Source organism: Lingula anatina, chromosome 2, assembly GCF_051362555.1.
Source record: "Lingula anatina isolate TDL-2025a chromosome 2, LinAna3.0, whole genome shotgun sequence".
Classification (NCBI taxonomy): Eukaryota; Metazoa; Brachiopoda; class Lingulata; order Lingulida; family Lingulidae; genus Lingula; species Lingula anatina.
Genome location: NC_141768.1, coordinates 17,083,890 through 17,111,418, shown reverse-complemented (window position 1 = coordinate 17,111,418; position 27,529 = coordinate 17,083,890). Strand labels below are relative to the sequence as shown.

Genomic DNA, 27,529 nt, shown 5'->3' with positions numbered 1-27,529 from the left:
GTTGCCTAATTTACTTTTACAAACTTAGTTCACAGAAGGCTTAAAGAAAATGCAAACAGATTTTATTATGCTTAAAATGCTTTTCGTATTGGAAACGTAGCGTCACGTCACGTCACGTAGCATGACGCACTGAAAACATGGTCGTGTAGCGCGGCATATTATTATCGTGTCAGGTCGTTTGAACGAACTCACCTTGTGATATTCTGCAGCATGTGACTCATGAACCTCCATACACCAGGTAAGATCAGACAACCAGCTCCAGCTCTTCTTAACTGCACCCATGCAGGACTAAAATGATAAACAAAAATGCTTTGATTTCTGGAGGGAAAATACAAAGTAAGAGCATTCATTTTTGGTCTTAAAGGGCCCTCAAAAATCATAACTACAGACTATATTTTTCCTTATCGTCCATTCTATCGAAAACCTAAAACTACTTAAACTCGCCTACTTTATAATCAGGCTCCAAAATGGTTACTATACCCCTCTGTGATCTATAATTTCATCTGGGATAATTGCAATATTCATTTTTTCCTACACTACGTAAATAATTCAACTGTTTTTTGTTATGAATATGAACTCTGCGGGCGTGTATCTATACTTCTAATTTACGTATGTATTTTGCCTTATTTTATAGCTGCACGGAGCCTGCAGGTGGTGATATTCACTTTTGATATGTGTATTTACCTGGTATGTTTTCGCAGTATTAGCATCGTAAGGTATCTGCTCATTTAACTCCTGTTGTTGTGATACTAACTCCAACGCTCTTGTATCCACTTCTGCTGATACTTTCTGGAGAGCGAAATAAACCTAGTGAAATTTATGGAGAGGAGGGGGGGGGGGGGGGGGGGAGAGGGAGATAAACGTAATCAAATATAAGGAGTAGGTTTTATTCATAAAACTTTTTATCGGAACTGTCCTGGTGTGAAATCAACTTGATTTGACTTGTATTATAATCACTGATTAACTGCTGTTAAAATGGAATATTTTTCAAATCAATTATACAATTGTTCTACTGACAGTTTACCTGAAATAATTCTTCTATTTCTACTATTTTCGTCAAGGACTCCAAACATTTTTGTCTCTCTAGTGAAAGAGTCTGAAAATATAATTGAACACGCATAATGAACATATTCTAGGTTAAAACAATGTATAAAGGTACAATCAATAATAAAAATAATTCCCTCTGCAAAAGCAGAAAAAAATAATAATTGTATCCAAACTGAATGCGTGTATAATTTACTTCAATGATCTTACACACAAACAACAGCTCCTGGCCTTGTTTTCATATGATTAAGAAAACTGAAAGAATCCAGCAGAACTGATTCTTAATTACACTGGTACACGTCAATCAGAGAGGAAAAAAGTGCATCACAAGGTCCTCTGCGGGGAGTTACTCACTTCATCAACAAACTTGTTTTTTATATCTCTTGCGGTCTATGACTAACAAGATAATATTTACGATCAAACTAAAGGTATCCCAGAATGATGCCATTTCAGACTTAATGTTATAGTCATAGTTAGCTGTTTGGGCGGGTTATTTTTTTCAGTGCACTGCACTAAGTTGGTTCTAAAACGTCTGCATAACAGCTGTGTATACAAGCGACTCTATGCAAAATAAACAACAATATTAGTTAATGACAATAGTTATTATGATATCCTTATTTCAGTGTTTAAACATCGGTCATTTCTTCTTTCCGTATTTCCTCCCCTCACCCCTCTCCACTCAGGCCTTCCAAAACGTTACAAGGCATACTCAAAAATCACAAACAACAACCCAAAATTCACAGTGTATCCAGAAAACACTGTCACACAACGGCTGTCTCAAGGTGTTAGTGTCACTCATGTGGTATGACGCTTACGTGTAAGTCACCGGTTGAGACCGTATTGTCGATCCATACGTGATACACCGTCAAATAAACAGGGATCTCCACGCCTTCAAATTCTGCCTTACGGCCCTCCATCGAGCACCTTGTTAAGTCATTGTAGAACACAAACTTGCGTCTTAGATCCAACACCGCTGTTAGTATAGTGCAAACTACTAATGGGTTTGATTTTCAAGGTCCCGTTTCAGATATGATAACCGTAGAATATATGCCTGTGTATGCCGTGCTACATGTTTGCAGGAAGGTTTAGCAGCATTGAAGAGGGAGTAGCGCAAATCGACCTTTACTTCTGATATCAGAGATAGACTATCGACCATTGTTATTTCCACATGCTGGTGTTGGTTAATGATTGAAGTGTATGTGCTTAGCTGGAAAACTAGACACATGATATGATAAAAAAACATATACAGCCATGGAGAGATAGAGAGAGAATGTATCGAGAGGGAAACGGATACAAATTGGCCCGAATGGGACAGTATAGGACTCATAATCACGAGTTTCACTTGCATTGGTCTAACCACTTTTCTTGACATACAATTAATTAGACTCCTATCATGCGCCCACAGCAATCACTTTTGAATAGACAATTGGAATCGGCTATGTAAAACAATACCTAAAACCGCACAAAAATGCCAGATGTGCCGGAAACCTTACGTTATGTTGAGCGACGTGGTGTTACGGCAAGTAACGCAACGTTACGTCACATGAAGCGACGTAATTGTGAGGGTTTAAAGTATCATACATATCTGCTAAACAAATGGCGCAGTTTTTAATATAATGAAATTAGGTCCAGGGTATGTGTTTCTTTTTATAATTTTACGAAACTGTTATGATCATTCTAAGGCCTCCCAAAACCAATAAAAGAATCAACATGGCAAATAGGAGGGGTTTTGAGTGCATGACAGCAATCGCAGCAATGATATGTAGGTGGCTTCCCAACAAACAATTCCTCTTCTCCACAAACAAAGTCAATTGCAAATCGAAGAGCACCCAGTGGTCCTCTGTTTCCACAAGTATATCTTAAATATTAAAATCACATACACTAAAATCAAAGAGTTTAACTACCTGCCTAAAGGCCCCAAAACCCAGGTAATCTAACTTACCAGAAGAGAATCATACGCAGTGTCCATGTTGCCAACTTCTTCTTCAGTGTACTGAAATAATAAAAACAGGAATCATGAAACTGAGTCAACACTTGTCTAGGCCACTTACGTGATGTGGCGGCGGTGGAGAAATTAATTGTTACCAGTTCATTTACTTCAGCAGTCATCCCTACAGGGTTCGCTGCGGTATGAACCTGCCAGCAAATATCGAATGTTTTTCTTGTATTTTTTTCAGTAAGCGGATAAAAATGTTTAGCTGATATTTGTGTATTTTAAATGTGGATATATTACATTCGTGTGTGGATGCTGACTTTGTGCTGCGATGCTGCGATGCTGTGATGAATGAATATCCACACAAGGATTGCTTAGTTGTTTCTAAGTAAAACACACCTCTCCTCATTCTCTCTCTCTCTCTCTCTCTCTCTCTCTGACACACACACACTTGGACGCATAAAATATTAGTAATTGCATTACATGCAATATTAGCCAAGTACCATACTCACCTCCTTCCTTGCCTGCATTAATAACGAACAAACAACAATTAAATTAACTGTACATGAACATGCTAATCCTGCCCACACATTCACAGATAAGATTAACGTGGGCAATTGATAAGGGCCTCAACGACGGACGCTGGTCCAAGGACTTAATTAAACATGATCACTTTCTCATATCACAGCATTTGTTTGACAAATGAGAAAATCATTGATATGAACGAAAACAACTATTTTTGGTCGGGTAGCACTTTGTAATTAAATCACTTTTCTGATTAATAATACTTGATTTCATATAGACTAAATTTCACATAACAGGCGGCTCTAACTGATGAGAAAGATCCACAATATGTGCAGTATGGGTTTAATACTACACGCTTAAAACTCCATGAAATGTTAAACCACAAGACATAACCTTGAAAAACTGTGATGAACAAGGCATTTTTACCAAATTGAGACTGTGTAAATTGATAGCCAGGACACAGTGCAACGCATAGCAAAGATGATGTGTGGCATTTGCCGTGATAACTTCGTAACCCTGAGTTTCACATTCTGGCAGACATTCACGTCAACTGGCGGGAAACTCGCCTGCTATATAACTGGGCAAAAATCGAACTTTTAATTTCAGGGTAACCTCTGTCAGCATATCGGTGGTACAAGGTTTGGGCAACATAATTACACTTTATCCTATATCCAAGAGGAAATATTTGCTTAGATATTGAAAGTCTAAGTACAGTCCACTATACTGATTATGTCTAACGTAATTAGAAGTCACATGATCATCCAATAAATTGCAAACTAACGGATTTCTGTGAACGTGTTCATCTTCCAATTTCCTCACCTTTTTTGACCTAATTTTCTCCATAAATCCTTTGAACTCTGTGATCAGTGCATGTTTCTTCCTCTGCTTCTCTGTCTCCTCTTTTAATGCCACTAAAGTATTACCAAAAGCAGCTTCCCGTAAATTTTTCTGAAATCAGAAATAAAGATATGGGCGTGCCAGTAATTAAAAAAGAATAACGTATATATGTCAGATAATAAAGGAAGAGCCATAAAATGACCGAGCAATATTAAACTGAAAGTTATATTAAATATTATGAGTGCAGTTTTCCGACGGGAACACGCCATCATACCCTGAAGCAGGAACAAGGCGTGAGGTATGAAGTAATAAAATCGTGAATAGTTACGACAGATACCGGTTGCTCCTACAGTGTAAATTGCATTTCTCTACGCATGTGTTGATATCCATTGTTTGTATTCATCATACTCCAGATGCAAATCACATAAAAACGTTTTGCTCTGCATTTTAACAAGGGCTCTATGCATCGCACAACTTGACACAGAACACTCGAGCTCGGCAATACACTCATCTGCAAACACACAGTTTTTTCATTAAGCAACAACCACATACGGACATGGAGATAGCTTGTATAACAGGATACTGCCCTCCCCTATATGAAATGGAATACAATGAAATAAAACAAAACAAAACAAAACAGAATAAATATAATGAAAAGTATGGTAATAAGAATAGGACTCTGGTTGCAACAGTTCAAAGTTTAAAAAAAAAAAGGTTTCCAACATAAAACATGCACTTTATTTAAAGAGTGTAGACTCTGGACTTCATCTGACTTGAATATTGGTAAACCGTGTACACGTGTTTCACGACAAGTTAGATTAAAGCCCGCACTATATTATGTACGTTAACAAGATGGAAAATGTACTGAGTGTAGTAATCACACCGAGCTTGACAGAAGAGGAAGATATAGCGAGAAACAACAGAAAAAATACATTTGTACAGACACAGTTCTGAACCTAACCTAGCTGTAGTGTTACATCTCAGATTGCAATATTTTCATCTCAACCAAAGCGCTTGCTCCTTAGCAACAAAGTCCCCTCTAATAAATTTGTATCGCAAGCACAGAGTCAAAAGGGGGGCGTTTTACGTGTCAAGTCTAGGTGATTGCCCGTCATCTCAAAACCACCTATATTTTCTGCTGTGCGATAATGATGAAAACCCAAAGAAAATCATTTAGAAGTGAGGTAATACGTTACCCCAGCGTGGGAAAACCTGTCAACCGTCAGTAAAAGGTCTGTCGTATGTAACCCGAAATCACTAATTTGACTCAGAGACCAACTGTGTTATTATGTGCAGTTGTTCCCGTTTTTTCCTAACGGTTTTATATTCACCTGTATGCATTAGCGTTTAGCTAATATGTTTGTTTTGTAAAAAGAACCTGGAGGTCTCCGGTGCTAGTTTTCTACTCTGTTGGGTGACACCACCGGTTTATGCTAGTTATCATATTTCCAAAGACACACAAAGATCAGCCACACATCTTTAGTTGCATCCAATGTTCCGACTCTACTATAACAATAGCATGGTTTGACATTGGTTGATAAAAAAATCTTTGAAAAAAAAGAATCATAATTTGCATCAGCCTCTGGAGGCTCTGAGAGTGAGGTCGGTTTTACATCGTACAATTTTACCACAAGGCTAGACAGGATAGTTTACGTGGTATTAAATTTAATCTTAAGTTTTCAGAATTCATCCTGTGTAGGCCTAATCTGATTAAACTCCACCCCTTTATCTCATATAAATACTATATCTACACATAATCATATCGCTATCACCAACCCCGTCACATTTACAAGGAACATGGTCACAAACAGTGCGATTACCGTTTTCTGTTTTCATTTTATTTTCTTTTACTTCTCAATGTTATGAATGCTGCGAGCTTGGTGTAGTTACTTTGTGATATCTGAATGTGTTGTTCATAAACATTTTTCCTATCTTTTTAAATGGACTTTGTCTAATATTAAAAGATGAGGCTCTTTAATATGTAACCACTGACTGTGCCCCTATTGTCATTGGTGAGATGAATGGACTGTCAATGCCTACTGGTGGTCTACGGTGGTCTGAGGAGTGTAAAGCAGTGTCCAAAGCAATCATGCTTAACATCAACTGTTTTTACAGACATCAGTCTATCAATTTGAACTGCACGAGCACGCTCAGCAATGTAAATATCAGACTAAGTTATGGTAGGCAAATTAATTTGTTCATTTGTTTAAAAAAACTGACAACGGAATCTTTTCTGATACACAGAACATTTAACTTTGTATCGCGACCTCGTCAAAGCCTCGCAGGCAATGCATGCTCCCTAAATGCGTTATCAAATACGGGAACTGTGAATGAAACTGGAAATGTGACCCAATTAATGTAGTAGCAGTCTGTCAATGACGAAATGAAATATAGATATCAGTAATGGCAGTCCACCAGGAAAGTCCGTTGAACATCTCATCAATCACCCAGTTGCAAATATACAGATATCTATAACTGCAAAAAAAAAAAAAAAAAAAAAAAAAAAAAAAAAAAAAAAAAAACTGACCGAAACAACAGTTCAACTTAGTGAAATATGACGACGCCACGGGGTGTTTGTAACTATCGTTAAAGTACACGCGGCTACTTTCCACGCATTTCGGTATTAATACAGAATTCTCTTTCTAAGTTTCCGGGTGCTGTCGGTATTCCTCTGAAGTGGTATATATAACTTTTTTTAAAAATGCCCTCATTTTCATGCAGGAAATAATACAGTTCCCTTTTTAAACCAACGAGCACCGCCCTGAGGGATTTTTATAAAATATCTACAGTGAGTGTATGCAATGTCAATTATTTATGCAACTCAAATCAGTCGAACAACAGTCAAACATCAGATTATCTAAGACGAAATAATTACCACATCGTTTCATCAAATAGTGCATTTTCGTCACGCTCTTAGCCATCTCTGTCAGAATACGACGATCTTTAAAGAAGTAAAAAACCCTCCCACTTTCGTTTCTAGACCCACTTGACAAGCAACCATTGAAATTTCAGTACCTGTCACCACATCCTTCTGATTGTTATTATATATCCTTTTTTAACGATGCCCCTCATATACCCCCAATTTTTTAAACTGTCAAGTTACTGGCGGTCAGGTATTATCTTGTCAATATACCGTGCACTGGTCATTATTCCAGACATACATATGTCACTGCAAAAAAAAATGCTTTACTAATGTCATTAACGGGTCAGTGGTACTGTCACCTTTCACTAGAGTGTCTGATTTTATCACAAGAAGCAGCAGTTTTCGACGCGTTGTTTAACACAGTGGGTTCCGTCGTATTGATTGGTTAGATTTCGTTGTGCCTGTTAGTAAACGGGTCCTGTCCCCTAACACCTCTCCTCCTCTTACGTTTTAGGTAACATGAGAATACAAAGAAAAAAAAAGAGCTAGAATGTCCGTCTTAAAATACTTTGCACCAGGTATGTAAATGGACCTACAGAACTTTAATGTTACTTTTCTCTGGTATTAAAACTTTTCATATGAAGGGGAGATCATCGGTGTCACTGTTAATGTCCTCTCATATGAACGCTCTGCTGCATGGCACAGGTACGGCATACGCAGGCTAGACTGTATTCATATACCATTATAAATACATCCATTGACTTGTATATCTAACCATCTAATTGTTTCTGTAAAATGTAAAGCTTACCTGAAACTTAAGCAAATGATATCCTTATCACACCTATTAGACGTGTACTTGAATAGAAGGAGTCCTCTCACACGACCAACTGTCTCAGCACAGCCAGTCCCAGGTGAATATTTAACACACTGTGTATAATATAACTATCACATGTCCCTCGTAAAAGGAGGACTGTCGCATATTTTACTGTCTAGGCATATCATACCTGCGTCCACATTCTCATGTCACTACATTGTTTTGATAGTGATTCGGTAATCTTGGACGTTCAATTTTAGTTCCTATCGAATTATTTATCGGTGACTTATTACGATTCCCACCCTTAACACCCGGAGGTTCGAGGAGAATGTATTAAAGCGGCAACAAGCTCGGTCAAAATGTTCGTGCAAGATGACATTCTGGTGATTAAGCCAGGTGTTCATATGGTGGGATTTTGGCTTGAAGCTGATTTAAGGTCAAACAAAATGTTTTTTTGGGGAAAAATAACGTTTTAACGGTGAGGAATGCAGTGTATTGTAAGAACAATGAAGACAGGTAATGGCTGAACTATGTCATTCATACATGGTGACCAGGGTGCAAACAGTCATGCTGTATCACAGTTGCTGTGACCAAATATGGTCCTTCCGTGGAGTAATTTTGATGGTTACTGATGCACGCAAACATTCACCAGCACATACACATTCACTTGAACGATGAAAAAAAACTGACCACCACGTTACAAATAGCAACGCCTTTGACATAACGAATCACTCCCAATCCCTTTAGACTTTCGAATGAACTAAAACCATGTTCTATGGTTACTTTAATCAAGATCATCTTTAAGATATTTCATTATTAATACTGAGAACTATAACTTTGAGCAAGCATCCGTTTAAACAACACTGTCGTCACGCGCACAGCAAAAAGCTCGCCTTCAGGCTTACATTTACATTTACACCGTCTCCATGCTTTGTACTCTCTGCTAACAGCCCGGCTTAACATTTACACTGCATCCATGTTCACATCTCACGACTGGCCCCAGGGTAGATCTCCCCCCCCCCCAAACAACCACACTGTCACAACGCTCACTCATGAAAACTTCCCATGAAAACATAAGCACTGCATACCTGTCCATAGCCAGCACGCCATTAACACCGGGGTAACCGTCATATTAACAGGTTACCTGAGCATTCATTGATTTCTCTCGTACTCACCTGTTCCTGCTGTATCCATATCATACAGTCTTCCAGCGAGCTGACCACTTTCTTAGATCCCATTTTGCCCTGTAAAAATCACAACAGTCATGTTTTAATCCGTTAACTTGTCAATATTTAATTCAAAGTCGATGTAAACAGTGAATTCCTTGCTGTATGGGCGGACAGCGCTCTGTGGTACGACGCACAATAATCAGATAGGATAATCTGACCCTTTCTTCCTTCCGCTTTGGAGAATCTAACAAATGGATAATTAATAAATCACTGTCTGGCCGGTGATGTGCAATGCTGTCTGTGTATAGGCGACGTCCTGTAGAAATGTGAAAAGTGACTTATCCTGAAAGAAGTGATGTATTACATGAACGATCGTAGCGCGAAAATTTGACGATGTTTTCTATTTTCCTACCCCAATGGCCTCAAGCTGAATTGCGTGTCTTTGAAGATCATGAATTATTCACCATCTTTATATAATGACGACATTTAATGTTATAAATACATACTCTTAAGTCATGCTATATCAAAAGTAGAAAGACCGCCATAAGGACCTTGTTAAACGTGTGAACCTAGAACATTGTGTTTTACGTAATGATAATAAGCGTAATCAAACTTCAGCTAAAGATAACGTTATCGATTCCTTCTGGCTAGTCATATCGTGGAACCCACTTAATTTTCAATGACTAACCTACAAAAGGTATAAAGCTCATCGGTGAGACAGATACACAAACGTCCACAGATGTTACATACTGATATTAATAACATATCAGTGACCTATGCTACATGTCAGCACGATGATGGTAGTGAAAAGTCAGAGGAAATTAGACCAGCATGAAGAATCTTTACTGCGATTTTAAATGGTTTACTGCCACACACGGAATGATGAGTGCATCACCACCGAGAATTACACTAATTGATATATGTGCCTCTACTCAAGATACTTTTCTTTTAAAAACGTGAAATGCCGCATTAATATCTATTTTATCTCCATACAAGTACTTAAGATTGATAATTATCATTATTCAGTGAGAGAGTCATATCTGAATAAAATCACTTCTTAAACCATGAAATCAAACTGTCACTAATAAGTAAACATCAAATACGTGCTTGAAAATACAGAGAAGGGATCTTCACTCTTCAGCTAGGACTCCAATTACTTCACCCTAAACACCATAAAACATATCTCCATTGTCCCAGACTCACCCTAAATCAAGTTTTATTGGTTTTATCACCGCTGAAGGCCCCACCTCGGTTCATGATTCTGGATTCTGGTGTTTATATCTCGGCACATGCTCGAGATGAGTCACCATGGCCAAGTTTTACAGGTAAATAGATAATGTGGGTCCAATCTTGTATTGAGAGAGTTCAGTGTCACGGGTCAGGAGGGGTATCAGAGATCGAGAGTCCCGGATAACTACCGGTATAATATATGGCAAAGGCTATATCTATACTATGGTAGGTTTTCCTTGATAAGTATGTGACTGATTGAAGGCATTGGTGCTGATCATTTGCGTGGAATACTCCATCAATACAGGTTTTTATCAGGTTTTCAAAACTATTCCCGTAACGCCCAATGTCACTTCACCTTATTTACTCTTCAAAACCACCATAATATTGTACCTCCAGAACGTTAAATGTCCTGCTACACCAATCAGCCACAAAACTCGCCTTATCTTGATGCATTACTATTCGTCCAATTCGCCTTTTAAGGTGTACTTTATCTTTGTCAATTAAAAGCAATTAAATTTTCGTCTCATACTCGACTTTATGGTTGACTGTTATTGCTTTCATATTACTGTGAAAATCGTCCTTCAATAGGGCCGTCATCAATAGTTTATCATCCTGATCGAGCACGCACCCCAATGCGTATTATCTCTTTCTCTCTCTATGATCACAAAATTCTAATCGTTGCTTTAAAGTTTTAAGGAAATATCAAGAAAAAACCCTTTAACTTCTGACTATGGAAGCTCGGCTGTACCTAAACGGTGTCTTAACTATATTTATAAAATTCGAGATGAGAATGGTCGTATTGTTTCTGTTAAAGGTACACAGTTCTGTTTTCATTAGCACAATTGTTGTTAATGAAAATAAGCCTTCGGCGCTGTTTAGAAAGGTGTTCTTAATTCCATCCATATAAGACTACCTACGATACAATAAGGAATATTTAAACAAGTACCAAATGTTTCTAATTTTGATTGTTTCTGAATCCCCTACCCCTACAGGTCCTTCTACAAGCTACCTGTGTTGCCTCACTTAATACAGGCCACAGATCCAGGAAGGGACAGGTGGGAAAGCGCACGAGCAGAGAAACCTTCTTTGGCACTTAAATCGGAGAAACGTGATCGCTGTATCTCCCTTGACGTTGATTACCTTATTTACCGTTATCTCAATCGACCGTATAAACACGTTAGGATATCCAAACTGACAAACGTGATAACTAATTTTCTTTCTCTTCAAGCCCAGTTAAAGAAAGCCATCTGCACACAAGTGTTGTATTTGTATTGACATGACTTCGCACAAGAACAGGTATTTCTCGTACAAATTACTCTTGGAGATGTCCCCGGCATTTTGTCAGCCATCCAAAATAACCTGAACACCCGCAGGTGACACGACCGACAAATGTACATCATCTCTTTGTACGACTGAGCAAACTTGTCTATTATTACTATTGACGTTTGAATTAGGGTTTCATATGGCGTAAAGAACTGATGGTCCAATAAGGAAAAAAGTGAAAAATCTAAAAAGATACAGAAACTCTACTAGTCAGGTTCTGACGATCGATTAATAAACAAAATTGCACTAGGAAATTGTTCCAATGATTTCATTTGAAATCCTTCGAGATTCAGGCCGACGGCGCGGCGACTCTTCTCTGTGCCTACCCATGCAATAGTTTAACTGGTGATAAAATAGGTTGGGTCAACAAAGTCTATGTTTTGACGGAAAGGCACTCGGCTGGTGAAAACTGATGAATTTAACCTTTTTAAAATCAATTTATCCTCTCCCATCTATCATCACATAAAAAGCCATTAAATCAATTGATTCGATTTCGTTAATAGCTCATAGTGAGTTGAAATGTCTTAGAATCAACAACGGCATGGGATATACGTATCTCATAAAACGAACAAAAGGAGGTTTTTGTTCTTTTCTTGGTGCATTAATCAATTGTCGTGTAGAGAAAAAGTTGATATTGACTAAGCCCTACACATCTACTGTTGAACGATGGTAACCAAGAAACAGGCGTTAATGTTGGATCGCTTATTTAATTGCTACATTTAGGAAGTAAAATTGCTAGTAAAAGTTGCATTTGTTTGTTTTAAACTGCCATTAAGTATTGACAGATTTTAATATCTTGCTTATCACTTGACCCGACGTTTACCTTGGGCCAAGTAAGTGTTTGTTTACTTGTGTCAACGTCACCTCTCAGTGACTCACATCTAAGAGTTTGGTTGACATTTAATCTTCAATACTAAATAAAACAACACATTGAAATGTTTGACTTTTTAGTGTTTGTTAAGTCACATATTTTCTGATATCACAACCTTCGTGAACAATCCAGCCACTTTTTTAGGTTTCGCTCTTCATTACACTTCGGGAATTTACCTTAAAATCTCTGAAAAATGATAGCTTACGACTTCCCATTGTGTTATTGTTCAAAACGACTCAGTCATGAAATCGTATTTTAAAGAACGTAAATATACATTCAACCCGTCGCAATATTTGTGATCTTTACAAAGGCTTAATGAGGTTCACTGACGACCTGGATCTGTCTTAATTTACTAGTAGTGTAAATCTCAAATTGATTTTACTTTCAACGTCAATTAACACCGACGTGTGTACGCCATCTGTGGCCACTTTAGGAAATAGTGGTGCAAGTTTTAAAAAAGCAGGCTTTCCCTAACATATGATACCATTTTTTTCTTTCTCAGTAGAATCATTATTTCAATCATATCCGTCAAATCGCGATGTCTGCCAGCGTGATGCTAAAATTTCCAGAACACCTTCCCAAAGAGCATAATGTATTCACCAAGAAAAAGGCTCATTTGACTTTCAAGCAAACACCACGACGCAGTTGGGTACCAAAAGCAATCACAAAAAGTTTAAGATTGGGGTATAAGTTGCATCTTTTAAGGAACTGATAAAACAAAGCAGGCTTCGAGAAAATCCCAGGAGAGAAAAATTAAGAGCAGACGAAAACATTTTCAAGGTAAGCGGATGATTTTGCGTTAGGTGAAAGAGACCTTTGAGGTGTGACCTTTCCGGCCGCAGCTCGACCCCGTCCTTTGAGAACTCTGTTGGAAGCGACAACCATCGAAGCTTGAAATTACATTAAATCATGGCACTTCAGACGAAATAAAAAGTGTTTATAGTGCCCAAAAAGGATGAAATTGAAATCGGTGGTAATCCAATATTAAGTAAACTAGCTAATTCCTAGGCAGGAGTAACCGGTTTTCGACTGGTCTTTCCTGATAGCAGCAAGACCCTTGCGGCTAGTGTCTCGGTGTTAGAAATATCCATTCCAAAACAAGTATCAAACGGTTTCTCTGCCCGTGAGGCATTGCTTGTCCTCAAAAACAGTCATCCCGACGCTCACCTTGTCTAATTTATTTCTTTTTGCGTGGATGGCTGAGGACCTACCCGTTGGACAATCGGTTATCATTGGTAAATAAACATTCGCCCATGACAAACAAATCCTCAGACTACGCAACTATACACAGAAGTCGAAGATATATCAGTGCAGCTAACAAGTAAGGGGTAGGCGATAGGTGTGGACAGGACAAGCGTCACGTTACCTGAGCCACACCCTCTGCCACCGCAGGATAGGACTACACCTTGATTTATGAAAACAAGAGCAATGTAAAAACTCCTCCCATGTCGCTCTTTTGACAAATTCATTTTTATCTTTCAAAATAGTTCAACTATTGATGTCCAGTGGGTCACCTCTGACTGGTTTGTTTTTTTTTTCAATTATATGCATTGTGATATTGTGATTTTTATGCAATCTGAGAAAAATAGAGACCAGACGCATTGGAAACGTTAGGATGCACTTAGACTTCCAGTCCCCTATCTATAGAAAAATGCCACACAAAAGTAGAAGGGCACATGTTTCCTCGTTTTCTTAAAAAACTTTAAGACCCAAAGAGGCATTTCCTCTGATATTTCCAGATCCATCCAGAGAGGGCCAAAACATAATTGGGTTTTCACATAAGTTTTGCACAAGGGATAAACAATTGGTTGTTTATCAATTCTCAATATTATGAGAGCAAGCTGTATACTAAATGGATTAATATGTAATGTTAGAGGTGATGGTGGCAACATGGTTTCTCAGATCAATGCATTGTCTGTCTCCCTTATGGCGTTCACTACGAACAGAGAAGTGTAAAGACGTAGAAAATCAATCTCTAAAACCTTGCAGTATAGTTAATTAACTGCAAAAATCTATTGCGCTCAATTATAACCCCATTAACCCTTCACTTAGGACACAATAAGGTCTGTGTACATTTTCGTCCTTAGGTTACTTTATCTTATATTCTCTGGTCTTATAAACGAATACGAGGGTTTAGCAACAAAGCGCTAAATGGCGAGTCATTATTTCAGATTCATAAAAATAAGTTCCGAAACGTAACCGGATCACTTTACAAATTGGGCACAGGATGCTTTTAATAGAGGGACTGGAAGTCTGTTAGGGTGGCAGTGTTATGAAGCTTATTATTTATACCGTGCATCATTCGGGCGTGAAGAATTTAACACGGAGGTGTAATAAATCAAGAATTTCGAACCTTTCCATTACATTCTGACTGCTAATAACAGCGATGAGAAACCGCTGCAAGTGTAATGATGCTAATAATATCAAAGTGGATACGTTGATTACCAGCGATCGTGAGTAATTTCATCCGCTGTAAAACCCGACATGTTGCCGCTGTGTGCGAGGATTTCACATGTTAAAAACTGGTGCCACTGCATCGTGTCAATGAGTACCTGGCTATATAAAAAATTATATTCAAACTTAAGGCCAAATTTGGAGTTCATTTCAATATGCCGGCACGCGTAATCCAAAAAAGCTTCAGGTCAACACGAAAAAACACATGAAGAAAAGAGGGGAAAATAAAAGAGGTTTCCAATAATTCAACAATCGTCTTTTCCTGCACTGGATTTTGATATTGGAGCATTATAACAGTTATAACTGTTAAAATTTGAGACTTTTATCCTACCAATTTTTATACAGTTAAAGGACTGTTGCTGTTCAGTAACGTGTCCCCACCCCCTTTAAATGCTGAGAGAGAGAGAGAGAGGTGGACACGCGATAGCCACTGGGCACTTAAACCTAACTGAAATTTACGCCAGTTAAAGTACTATCAACATTATATTTATTTGTTCTGTTAATGCACCTATCACTTGCTACTTGAAATTCTTTACCACTGAACTCTTTGCTTCAGTAATGACGCGGTCCTTATAGGCGCTATTGTCTGTTACGTCCAATGGTTCTAATACTGCAGTTACAACAACAGTGACCATAATGACGGCGCAACAGCCGGCCGAAAACCGCGGTGTAAATGACACTTTTAAGACACTTGATACGGGACAAACAATAGAGATCTAAACCTTTGTCGACGACCTGAGGCCCTAGCAGGTCCTAAATTGTACCTGTGACATGCTGATACCAGGTAATTATTGATAATACAACTTAAGCACGTTGAAACAGGCTACATTTTGTCTCAGAATTGCTGTCTAATAGGCCTGTTATATATAAAAAAAACTCGTCACACAGTGTATCTAAATCTTGGACGATACCTAGAAGGGGCAGATAGAGACAGGTGTGATGTGTCTGGCTGTATGATCAATCGCCTCTTTTTCTTTCTCCTCTATATATTTCCACTCGAACGTACAGCGGACAAACGCCGTCTTCCGGCTTAGATATTTCCCTTGCATATATATAAATAGATAGATAGTGTAAACGTCACCGCCACATTGTTAACAATATGACATCGCTAAGAATAGCTACAATGCAGGTATCGCCCATATCAAAGGCTGGCAACACGTTCAAGATAATGAAGTCTACATAATATAGGGTTCCGTGACGATAAAATCGAAGCATTAAAATTCCATTTGCTATCTTCCTTTTCAAATAATATTACACAATGGGATGGTATAAATGACATAAATCAAGGTAATGCTTGTTGCCTACACCATATGCAGGTGACTGTGGAATATAATGTACACGTCAGCGACATGCGAGTAGCTTTAAAATAAATCCTATTCAGTCAGTGACATTCCAGCAAGTATTAAGCGTTAAGTGCCGTGCCTTGTTTTGACATACATACCCCAGTGTTATCCTTTTCTGTGGTGTTCGTCAAATGCACGGCCCCCCGACTGAAGAGTCAGAGTTGATCAAACGAGGAGCATATACAAATGAATCAATAATGAGTCAAATCAAATCTGTTTTCGCCTTGATACAGATGTTGTATGTGTAGTCGCTCGCGAGATCGGTCCTGTAGTAAAACGTAGGCCCACCCCTGAAATGGAAGTATCTCGGCGGTTCAGTCCCAGGGGTTATATTATACCTGAAGAGATTTCTCTTACAACCACTCATGTATCCACAGTGCTTCCACTTACGAGTGTACTTGATCACTCACTGTTCAGAATCTTTTAAATCCTAGCCTTACGTCTACAGGTAAGACACACACACACCACGCTGCTTAAGAGTTAACCCGGTTTAGACCGAACATGTCCGACTTAAAATAAATGATGCACCAGTTAAGCCATGTCAGGTGACACTGCAGCGTTCATTGGTATTCTATGACCAGCCAAGCATAGCGTTCTGCGTATCACCGCCCTTTAATGACAGATAGCTGCCAGCGACCTCTTTTATACAAGGAGGGCAAAATCGCTTACTGACATTACTTATGCTACTATTACGTATAGGTCAAGGTGTGCATATTTTCTTCATTTTATATAGCAAAAAAAGATGTAGTCCTATGATAATGGTATTCAAAATGCTAGACTGGTATACAAATATTGCATATTATACAATGATTTGCTCTTACCTCGTGCGTGTAATTGAAGGCCGAATTACACCGACTGATGACTTGGTGAATATTTTCCGGCAATAACGCAATGAAAAAAATCCACAAGGCTTAGAGAGTTTAACAAAACAGTCAGTCAACCTCTGAATGACGGGTGACTGAAATGTAGTCCGACTTGTCCGACAACTTTGCTAGTATCTTTTGACTAGCTCACTCAATAGGAATGTTGTCTGATAATCGGACTTCCACTTCTGTGGTTTTTTAATTTACCTCACCGCCTTAAATAGAACGTAGCTTTCTGACTTTATTTCGAAAGTTGCGGAGGTTATGAAAACAATACTACATTAAGTTCAAGTGACAGTACGTGTTACGGTGACGGATGCATAGAGTTAATTGCGCGACCTACCCGCCCATTTAATCCCCCACCTGACTGTGTTGTGACTTATAGTGACTTCACTTGCACAACATGGTGCTATTTACATGTAAAAGTGATTCCATAGCCTACGATCGTTTATTGTGCCTAGCATCTCCTTTTAAGGCAGTCAAATCTTCAAGGTGTTGAGATTTTAACCTACTGTCATTGTGGTAGACCGATACCCTATGTAGATGCATTCACAATGGGATTATTTTTAAGACCCAACTGGCGCTGCCAGACGACTTGAAGACGGGAATCTCATCGCTTTTTGACAGTCTGGTCGTCGAATGACGCTTACAGGATCGATTTCTGGCCAAAATTAGTCCCAACGTGAACGCATCTCAGGCCGATGAAAGGTTTATAAATGAGCCCGTTTGATTAATAACTAAAAGCAAGGTAATTTGGGAGCGGCAACGTTACAGAAAGGTGTGTGGACCAGCGCCCAGTTATGTATTATATATGTACAGGTCACTGTCATCACATCATGTTCCCAAGTACCATGTGTATCCACCTGTGATACATATCACACAAAAATACGGACTCACATTTCTTTAAATGGTTTATCATTTTCCTTCAACTTAAAAATTATCATTAGCAATGCATATCGTTAACGATTCGTATCATTAGAAATGCACATTGTTAACTATTTACACAATTTTAGGCTGTTTTATTTTACAACAATTTTTCGCCTACATTTATAATTCTCGAAACCAATGTATACAACGAATTCCTAAAATGAGCCAATGGGCTCTGACCACGGTCTAATGCCAATGGTCGCTGCTCGCCTGCAGTACATCAAGTATTACAGAGGAGATATACCAGATTGTGGTAGTGGTGCAGTTTGTCACAATTCATCCAAAGCGCGTGACAAATTGAAATTGTCATGTCGCGGTCAGTAATGTAACACAAAACGATTAACAAAACCTTTTAAGGTGTTGTATTACCTATTAGTATCATAGTGGCAGAAATTGTTAGTTTGTGACATATGAAATATTCTGCAAACACTTTTTATGAAATATAGTGCATAAACTGATGTACAGTTATGCCGTGCACTTGTTTAAATGTTCAGCTGAAATTTGGACGAATAAAATCCCCTCTTGGAATTAGAATTTTGACCAGCTGATTTATAGTACTAAACAGTACCAAATGGCACCGTTCGTCCTCTTAAATACTTGAAATTTTCGGGCTAAAGGGCCCCGAACCCCACGCCAACCGGGGGGGGGGGGGGGGGGGGGGGGCTTCGCGTTTGTGAACACCCCCTCAAAATATTCCTAGATCCGCCCCTGATACTTAAACACAAAACTGACAGATGTTTTCTGTGAAACTGGAGTCTGTCAAATGGTATATTTCAAGCTTTTTCCCGTTTTATATTAGACCTCATCTTAAAATTAAGATATCTATTTTCATTTGGTGCTAGTTAAACAAATCGCTAGAAACATCTTAAACTCAGTATTATAACTCACAATAACCAAGAATATTGATATTTCATATAGGCCTATATCCAGTCTCAATAATAACTGACCTGTAACAGAGAGGGGGAGGGGACGGTCAAGTATGGTCTAGCACTCGTCTGGCGTTCGTCGCGACAGAAACCCGATATAATCATAAACCATGATGATGACTGTTATTAATATATAATTCACTTAATTCTCAATATCAATGACAATAAATAGTCTCGACTCCTCAAGTGCCTAGATTTCAAGTCTACAGCTTGTTGCAAGATTGAATTTACCGTGCAAATAATACAGCAAAGTCCAATCTACATGGCACTGCGCTGTAGTATCTGTCCAGGATTTTCTTTCTACATTTTGATTGTACTGCTAAGAAATATACGAATGACTGTGAATTCAAGATCAGGACAGTAAGAGTTTCAAATCTGAACCCCCTTTTTCTGTGGTCGTGTCTACCAGCACAGCCAAGCATTATCCATCAGCCTGAAATGTTACCCCCGAGGAAGGGGTGGGTGCGGAGGGGGGAGGGGGTCTCTTTTACACTGAGCACAACAACAAACCGAGGTGTCTTTTACCTATGAACGTATGTATGGCATGAGAAAAAAAACTTCGCCGTAGTGATGTATTATCGAAATGTTTGCATACCATGCTATGCCTCACTAGCCTACACACTGGGTATACTAGCTATTCCTTGGTGGCTCAGTTCGAACACTTAATCGTTCATTCAATTTTCAGATGCCAGTGTGTACACTAAATTGACATGTACACAAACGGTATAAAAGGATCAAGGTTGTCATCATTCCGCTCACACACGCAAGGTGTTCGTCGTGATATCCCACGCACGTTGGCCATCCCAGTTAACCTAATTACACACCTGGAATGGTCATAGATGATGTTATCTTACCGTCTGAAGACACAGGGACCACTTGTCTCTACAACCAGCCGTCTGTCTGTTCACACGACATGTACTTAACAGTGCAGATCACAGTGTAAGACACGGTCCATTCTAGGGCTATCCCGCCTTCCTCATCCCCGACCCTCACTGTATTATAACGCAGCACAACACAGGAACTACATACAAGGGTGGCCGGCGGCTTAACTATTGTATTACAACAGTTCTTACTGTCAGTATATTTACTCTGTGACATTGTCTTACCTTAGGGGGAGAGGTATTTGAGGATCGCTTTCCTTTGCTGGGTTTACTCGGTGATTTACTGGCCATATTTGTTCATCTCTTGAGATCGCTAAACTTTACGCATACAAACACTGGGCCTGGGCCTTGGTGCTCTTCCGGTGGTCAGCAAAATGGACTGACTCACTTTTAATCATCATTTACACGTTCTGGTCAACCTGTGGTCCGACTGGGCGAAGTAAGTGGCCAGAATGGCGATTGGGGCCCGGGTCATCCTTGGTAAAATGTCACTTCTATTCCGCGTCGTTGCCGGTTGATTTAAAATGAATAAAACCCAAAGTTCTAAAGTCTGATCGATGCCTTGACACTCTGCCTGCCCCTACTTACGCCAGCGAATAATAACCAGCTTCTCGTACAGGTATGTCGTTCTCCATCATCCCACCGTGACAATAGCGCCATTGAGGGGCACATATTGCACCTTTGTCCATGGGAACTCTCGTGCGTAATTACCTTACATCAAATGCCTGCCTTTCTCCGGCCATTCAATGCTAATGTTGATTCAATAAATACAGTCCTCTACTATTATATGCAGCAATTTGTAACCTTTACTATACGTGGATTGTTACACGCCATTACATTGGTTTTGTTTAAATACCGTCAAACCCTAGCCGACGGTCACACTCATAATGATAGAATACAGCCAATAATATTATAATCTATAGAAGTTTACTGAATGTTACATAAGAAATATTAACTTTCTATAATGGTTTTATAATGGGTTTGAAAGATTAATATTTTGCTAAATATTGATAACCTGGCATTCGCTGCACACCTCAGTGTTAAGTTTTTACTGTAACATAATATAGCGTGTACTAATTGAAAATCATTGGGAATTAGATCCAGACCTAAACTCGATAAAATCGAAGATTGATTTTTCAGGATCGCTATTGAGCAACATTTTCAAACCTCTTGTGTTCTGCGCAACTAGTATTACCCTTTACTGTTGCTTTTGTGGTTTATCATGTAGATGTTAAAGTTTAAATTTCATATTTTACAAGCGATTTTCAATGCCTGACAAAATCGGATATTCTTCAGAACGAGTTGACCACTGGGAACACAAGCAGTTTTCATACCAGTTTTGCATAGCTGTGTAGGCACTTGAATTTTACAAAAGTTTTCCACAGAATATTTCACTGAAGAATGTAGAAAAGCGAGTATTCAACATGATACAAAATGGAATTAATGCATTTGCCCAAAGGAGTATTGGCGGTGCTTGATTGTGCTGAAATGTGTTAGGTGTGATCTTATATTCATCGCCATTCAGAAATTGCCGTCGAGGAAAAGACAGTTGACCTTCTCGTCATTAATTATATAAATTAGTCTGTGCCAAGACAACTCGTTGACAGGTGCACTAACGAGTCCTAATACAACACGCGTCGATGTCAGACATGGCAATCTATAAAAGTTTTAGAGATTGACAACACCGAATAATGGTCTATGACACGCATGCAATCAGCTTGGAAAAATTTGGAAAAAAAAAATTGCGTTGTTCTCAATATAGTACTGATAAAATAAAGCTCTGCATGGATGATTAAGCGAAACAAGATAAAATGCTATTTGTTAGGTAGATTTGAAACAGCCAGCTCTGATTGTAAGTGACTATCACTGTGTGCTTACCTGCGAGGAACTTGAGCTGTGTCTTCGCTTCTTGTCCTTGGAGCTACTTTTCTTCTTCTTCTTTTCTTTAGAATCCATGTTATTGGTTGTTCTTTTAAATTTTAAGCAACACGTTCATTTCAAATCCCCCTATTCTCTGAGTTGGGGCATTAATGAGCAAGCATTGGTGGCGCCACAGGGGTGCAACAGGTATAAATCCTATGGCGGTACATCCTCAAAATCTACCACTGCACAGAGTCCAAAATCGTAGAACATCCAAAAGTGAAAGATGTACCAATGAGTACACGGAGTCGGCGATGTGCTCTATATAGACTGGCGTATCCTCCTGTAAAAATAAATTGACATTAAGCATGTATGGGGTACCGATTTACCTCAAGTAATATGAGTCGCTGTCAAAACGTCACCTACAAAGACATCCGAACACATAAATATGCAATGCGTTAATTCCCATGCATTAATTGTCATTGGTTGTCACTTCATCATGCCTATCACAGGCAGACTCCTTACAGTAGTCTTGTGTTTGGACCGTGAAATCGTCATCCGCGAAGGCCGACGATTCTTTTACAGATCTACACGTGCCTATATCCATCAGGACCAATTTATGGACAGATGGACACCCCTTCCCCTAACCCTAGATCATATCTGGGATGATCATAATACTCATTTTAGGCGGTGAACTTCGCAAAGTGAAGAGTTTAGTGTAGGACACACCCAGTCACCTACGCCATTGTATTGACATGATCTTCAAGCGCAACATCATGCACGAAGCACATGTCAACTGGTCCAAATAACTTTGCTTTTAAATGGTCATGGCAGCAAGTTTGTATTACCCAAAGATACATTTCTAGCACGGACGAAGTGCAGTGTAATGTGTGCAAACACGTCCGTTTCGACACTACATTGAGTCTATTCTCTCATCACAAGTTTGGTGCGTTACCCCATGTAATAAACCAAACAAACTCCGTGGTTTCATTTTTACTTTTCCTAAAAGCACCTGGCTGCATTCTTCATGTAAGGGACATTTATATCAAGGAGAAGCAAGGGGCAAAAGCATGCTAATGATTTTATGCCTTGAACAAAAAAAAAGTGAAGCAAATCAGCGGCACAGCTTAAAGTATGTATAAAAGCAAGGACTATAAACAACACGTAAAAATTATCCGCGAGGTTAAACTCGGCCTTGGACATTTGTGCCACAGGGACACGCACCTGTTGGGCGTTTGGTCTTGGCAAAGACCATCAGAGGAAAGGTGACAGAGCCGCCACATTAGTATGCAGCAGAAGTATACCAGGACAGGACTCCAGGCTTGCCTACATCACTACTCAGCCTTCAGGTTAACAACCTACTGATAGATGGTGGGACTGCTTGCTACTTTGTTTAGGGTCAGTTTGAATAATTACTGGGAGAGGTGGAGTACTAGGGGGAATGTCACCTGATTTAAATAAAGATTTTCTTGCTCTAAAATAGGGAAACTGATTTTAGGTGAATTAAAAAGCCTCTACTTTAAACAATACTTATTCGTTACGCATTCTTCTAAATTGCAATTGGCGTCACTAAACCCACATTGTTCCGTGAGTTTGCATACGTTTAAATAGTGTGGTTTTTATTCTCTAACACGTTTTCAGAACCTCATCTTTTGTGCATACATCTTCAATAGTATGAATTCTAAACATATACTTTCTAATAAGAAATAGAATTATAACAGAAGTTTTCAGGGAGATCAGTTTTGGTTACCACAGAGTGGTTATAGTCGTTTGGCGGTATGTGTGCGCACACCTCACGAAGTGTGTTATTTACGCTCCATGTCATGCATGAACCGCGACTAAGACCCTGTTCCCATAGACACCATCGGCCTACGTGGATCGAACAAACTCTGCAGGGACTCTCGCTGACTGCAATCAACTTAACTCAATGACACACCTCCTCTTGTTTCCACTGTGTTCATAAAATCACCAGCATTTCTGTATTTTACTTTACGCCAGGTGGATGCGAGTCATTTCGTTAAGCTGATTGCAGTCAGCGAGAGTTGAGTCGATCCACGTTGATTGATGGTGCCTATGGAAATGGAGCCTTAAGGAAATTGACATTGTCATGTGATATAGGATGAAATAACTGTCATTTACTTAGAGATGCCAGTTCAAATTGAAAATGTCTAAAAAATACCCTGCTTAATGCATTATAAAAGTTGGACTAATTAAACTATCCAATCAAGTATGAACAACAGAATAACACATAAAAACAAAGTAGATCCAGAGTGAAAAACGAGTGAAATAACCTCGTGCCTTGGTCTTGGTGCCGCGTTACCTGCTATTAATTTTCAATTACGAGTAGCTATCATGTTTCTCTGTTTCGTCTTCTTACATAATATTCGTGAGTATACATTAAAACAGGATTAAGAGTAATCTCTACTTGAGCTGTGAGGGGTCTGCACCAGGTATATGCAGCATATCATTTAGTGAGTCTTGGTTTTGCGTGCTTCTGACCAGAACACTGTTGGAAATTTAAACCATTTTCAAAGTATTTTCATTTTTGTTCACTAGCTATATCGTAGGATTTTTTAAAATTATTGCATGATAAATGTAATTACCAGTTATAAAATCCCTCTCTTTGACATATTTATTGTATCAAGACGGCATCAACAGTGACGTGCGGATCGCTTTCAATATGCATCAACGCCTACGGTAACATATCGAACTTAAAAGTTAGACGAACGTATGAAATGTCAAAGACACAAATTTTGACCAGATTTTTATCTCACGTGAGTGCACCTTCTGCCCTTAAGTTTCCTTTCAAGATAAATAAAATGGAAGCTTTTATCATCTGCCGCCTTGATTTATCTGTGAACTGAAATAGGTCATCATCGACACCATATAAGAGATCTCTTCTGTTCTAGGTCCCTTTAATGCGTTTATATATTGCTCTTAGACGTATTACATTCTACATTAATCTCTCTTAGAGGCTACAGGTATTAAATTAATGCCATGAAAGCAAATGCCAATACTTTCTCCCACACTTTAAGTAGGCAAGCTTCTCGCGGTCAGGTTATCTTTAATCTGAGTACCTTTGTGGCTTTACTTATGATTACAGCGATTTTTTTCCTGAATGTTCATCTACTTGAAGTATTTCTCACTGTCACTTTTCACGGTCATGGTCGTTGACACTGGCTTAATGTGGCTCTTTCTCACCGATAGTAGTGCGTAGTTCAAATTACTGATATCAAGATTAGTTAGAATGTTACATCAGTGCGGATCTTCACCTAGAGCATGCCCACCAACCGTATCGCCTTGTACTCCGTTAGCATTTTTAATTTACGCAACTCTCTGTCTTCCTGATGTGCTAGGTTCGCGGGTAATTTAGTAAATTAGCAGTTCTATACCCTCCAAATGTCTATTTAAAACATCTACTCCCATTTACTCCAGCAAGCTGTGACAAAACCATTAGCCTTGCATTCCACATATCGTTTGTCATGTTTTATACTTGGAAATGTGAGAATTACTGTACCTTATTCGCCCAGATACGCACCATTGTCATGTCTTAGATTTTGAGAACCTACACAATGCTGATATGTCTATTATTAGAACGTCACCGTCCGTCCAATTCTTTTAGCTGGTGTGCTAGAAGATGTAAATATACGCGCTTCCAAGAGTTCCCTTAATTCACTCACCTTTTCTATAAAGTAGTTCCCATTATGTGAAAAAATTTACGATATCTTTGTCTCGGGGTTAATACACAGCTCTCTGACGTCCGCTAGGTTTTTAACAATCTGCAAAAGAAAATTATGTCTCTTAATGACCAGGCGTACTATAGCCTGTGCAAAATCCCTCAGAGGAGGTCAGTTGACGCGGTAGTTGACGTGCCTGTCCAATGAGTCCAGCGTCTCATTTGCATGTACTTTATCGCCGCACCAGGATCGGTTCCCATTAGGTGACTGGACACGGAGATGGGTGGAGATTACGCAGACAAGGTCGGATCTCTTTCGCCAACTGCCATTTATTAAATTTCCGCAGTGCCAGTGAGGAGCGACAGCGTGCGTTTGACACTGCCTTAGCTTAGTCTCGCCGTGAAATGTCATACTTTCAACTTTGACCGAATCGATCATTGAACTTTACTTGTAGTCACTTCTCAGACCTGATCGCTGGCGATATTTTGAATGGGAAATTTTATCTTTCAAAAAGTATATCAGCCGGTTCAAAGCTTGATCTCTACGTAGAAAAACCACTACATAATCGGCCTAATAAAAGAAAACGAAGTATCCCCGGCACAGAGGTTGTTAATTGATAGGCAACCTAGATCGTCTCTGAGTATGTTCAGACACACGTGTGTCGCTCTCACGGACTTCTCTGACCTTCTGCATTCTACCGCGACAGACATCTGAATTGGATTCCTCCCACTAAGAGAGAATGTTTGATAAAAGATAATATTCTCATTTCTGGGATTGATGAGAAATTAAGTTTAAAGGTCAATGTTGTATACCTTTCATAATGAAAAATTTCAACAAGCCACAAATAAGAACATGTGTTTTTGGGCATAAGAGACTGAATTCTCGTATCAAAATTAAGTTTTGGGATTGCAATGAACATTACTGTCGTTAAAAAATATCGAAATTTGGTGTCACGCGATAAGTCTCAAAATAACCAGAGTAATGATAAGTAATGATAACGTCGTGACCACAAGACCTCTAGAAAAATAACCTGAAAAAGTTTTTTTTGGAATTTTAAATGAATGATTTTGCATTGAGCTTTGGGTGAAAATATCGAAAACACAAACAGTTTCCGTTTTGTGGAGTGTTTCACCTCTATGCCTTTCAAATATTTGGTGATCTGAATTAATGCTGTACTGTATGTGGACACCGCTTAACCTTCACTGTGTCAGTGAGTTCCTTAGGTTATCTACATTAACATTTTAATTATTTGACTGGCCAAACAAGGGAATATACAGTATTTCCAACGAATTTAAACAGCGTTCATGAGTTTTACGCGAATCACCTTCTTACCGCTTGTGTGTTCCTGCCTTATGTATTTGAAAGCGATTGACATTTGCAGTACTTATTTACAAAAAAATGGCTTGGTACACAAGGATGTAACCATTTAAAAGGAAAGCAATGTCAATCAATCAAAGCAAATCAGATACCCGTTAATTTCCATATTGATTGCTTTCTTCGAGTCGGGAATGGAAAGGATGCACTGAGCGACCTGTGATATTGACAAGATTTCTTGAGACTCCATCCCTCCTCTCCAGACTAATCCTGTAACACATATATTTGTATATGCTGTCTTTGGTTTGTTTTTATTCATTTTTTATTAATATAATTGTCTCACTTTTGCGAATCACTAAAGCGGGGCAGGGCTCATACGAAGTTGTTAGTGTTTTTATTATTGAAACATCGACCCCTCCCTGAACCGTAGACCTGATAAGATCGCATTGGTATTTGGAATAAGTATGGAAATGGACTAAGGTGTTGTCCAGATCGCTTATCACATTAAGTTGCTGATGCTTCATAAATGAACTTCACCTTTTGGTATACTGGCCACGTTTGAAAACGAACCAAAACTATATTTTTTCTATGTTTACGTTTCCTAGTTGAGTTTATTATCTTTTCGAATTTGAAAACTTAAAAAAGATTTTAAATAAACAAATAATATTACCAGAT

At 38.9% G+C, this 27,529-nt stretch overlaps 1 protein-coding gene across 8 annotated transcripts in view; it reads right to left on the bottom strand.

Moving 5' to 3' along the window:
- Positions 1-25,728, bottom strand: part of LOC106155850 (microtubule-actin cross-linking factor 1, isoforms 6/7-like) — a 59,491-nt gene extending 33,763 nt beyond the window's left edge. For 3 of the 8 annotated variants that reach the window (XM_087003068.1, XM_087003070.1, XM_087003071.1), the window contains exons 1-8: positions 25,544-25,727; positions 21,882-22,206; positions 9,192-9,260; positions 4,322-4,450; positions 2,987-3,037; positions 1,025-1,096; positions 685-789; positions 193-288 (exon numbers count right to left, since the gene is read on the bottom strand). In XM_087003068.1, coding sequence (XP_086859194.1) covers positions 193-288; positions 685-789; positions 1,025-1,096; positions 2,987-3,037; positions 4,322-4,450; positions 9,192-9,260; positions 21,882-21,959 — 600 coding nt within the window. In that variant the 5' untranslated portion in view covers positions 21,960-22,206; positions 25,544-25,727. Of the gene's footprint in view, positions 1-192; positions 289-684; positions 790-1,024; positions 1,097-2,986; positions 3,038-4,321; positions 4,451-9,191; positions 9,261-10,388; positions 10,408-16,504; positions 16,979-19,976; positions 20,074-20,228; positions 20,657-21,881; positions 22,207-25,543 lie in introns of those variants that run through there. The other 5 variants (XM_087003075.1, XM_087003069.1, XM_087003073.1 and 2 more) reach the window with 5 other exon arrangements.
- Positions 25,729-27,529: the final 1,801 nt, after the last annotated feature.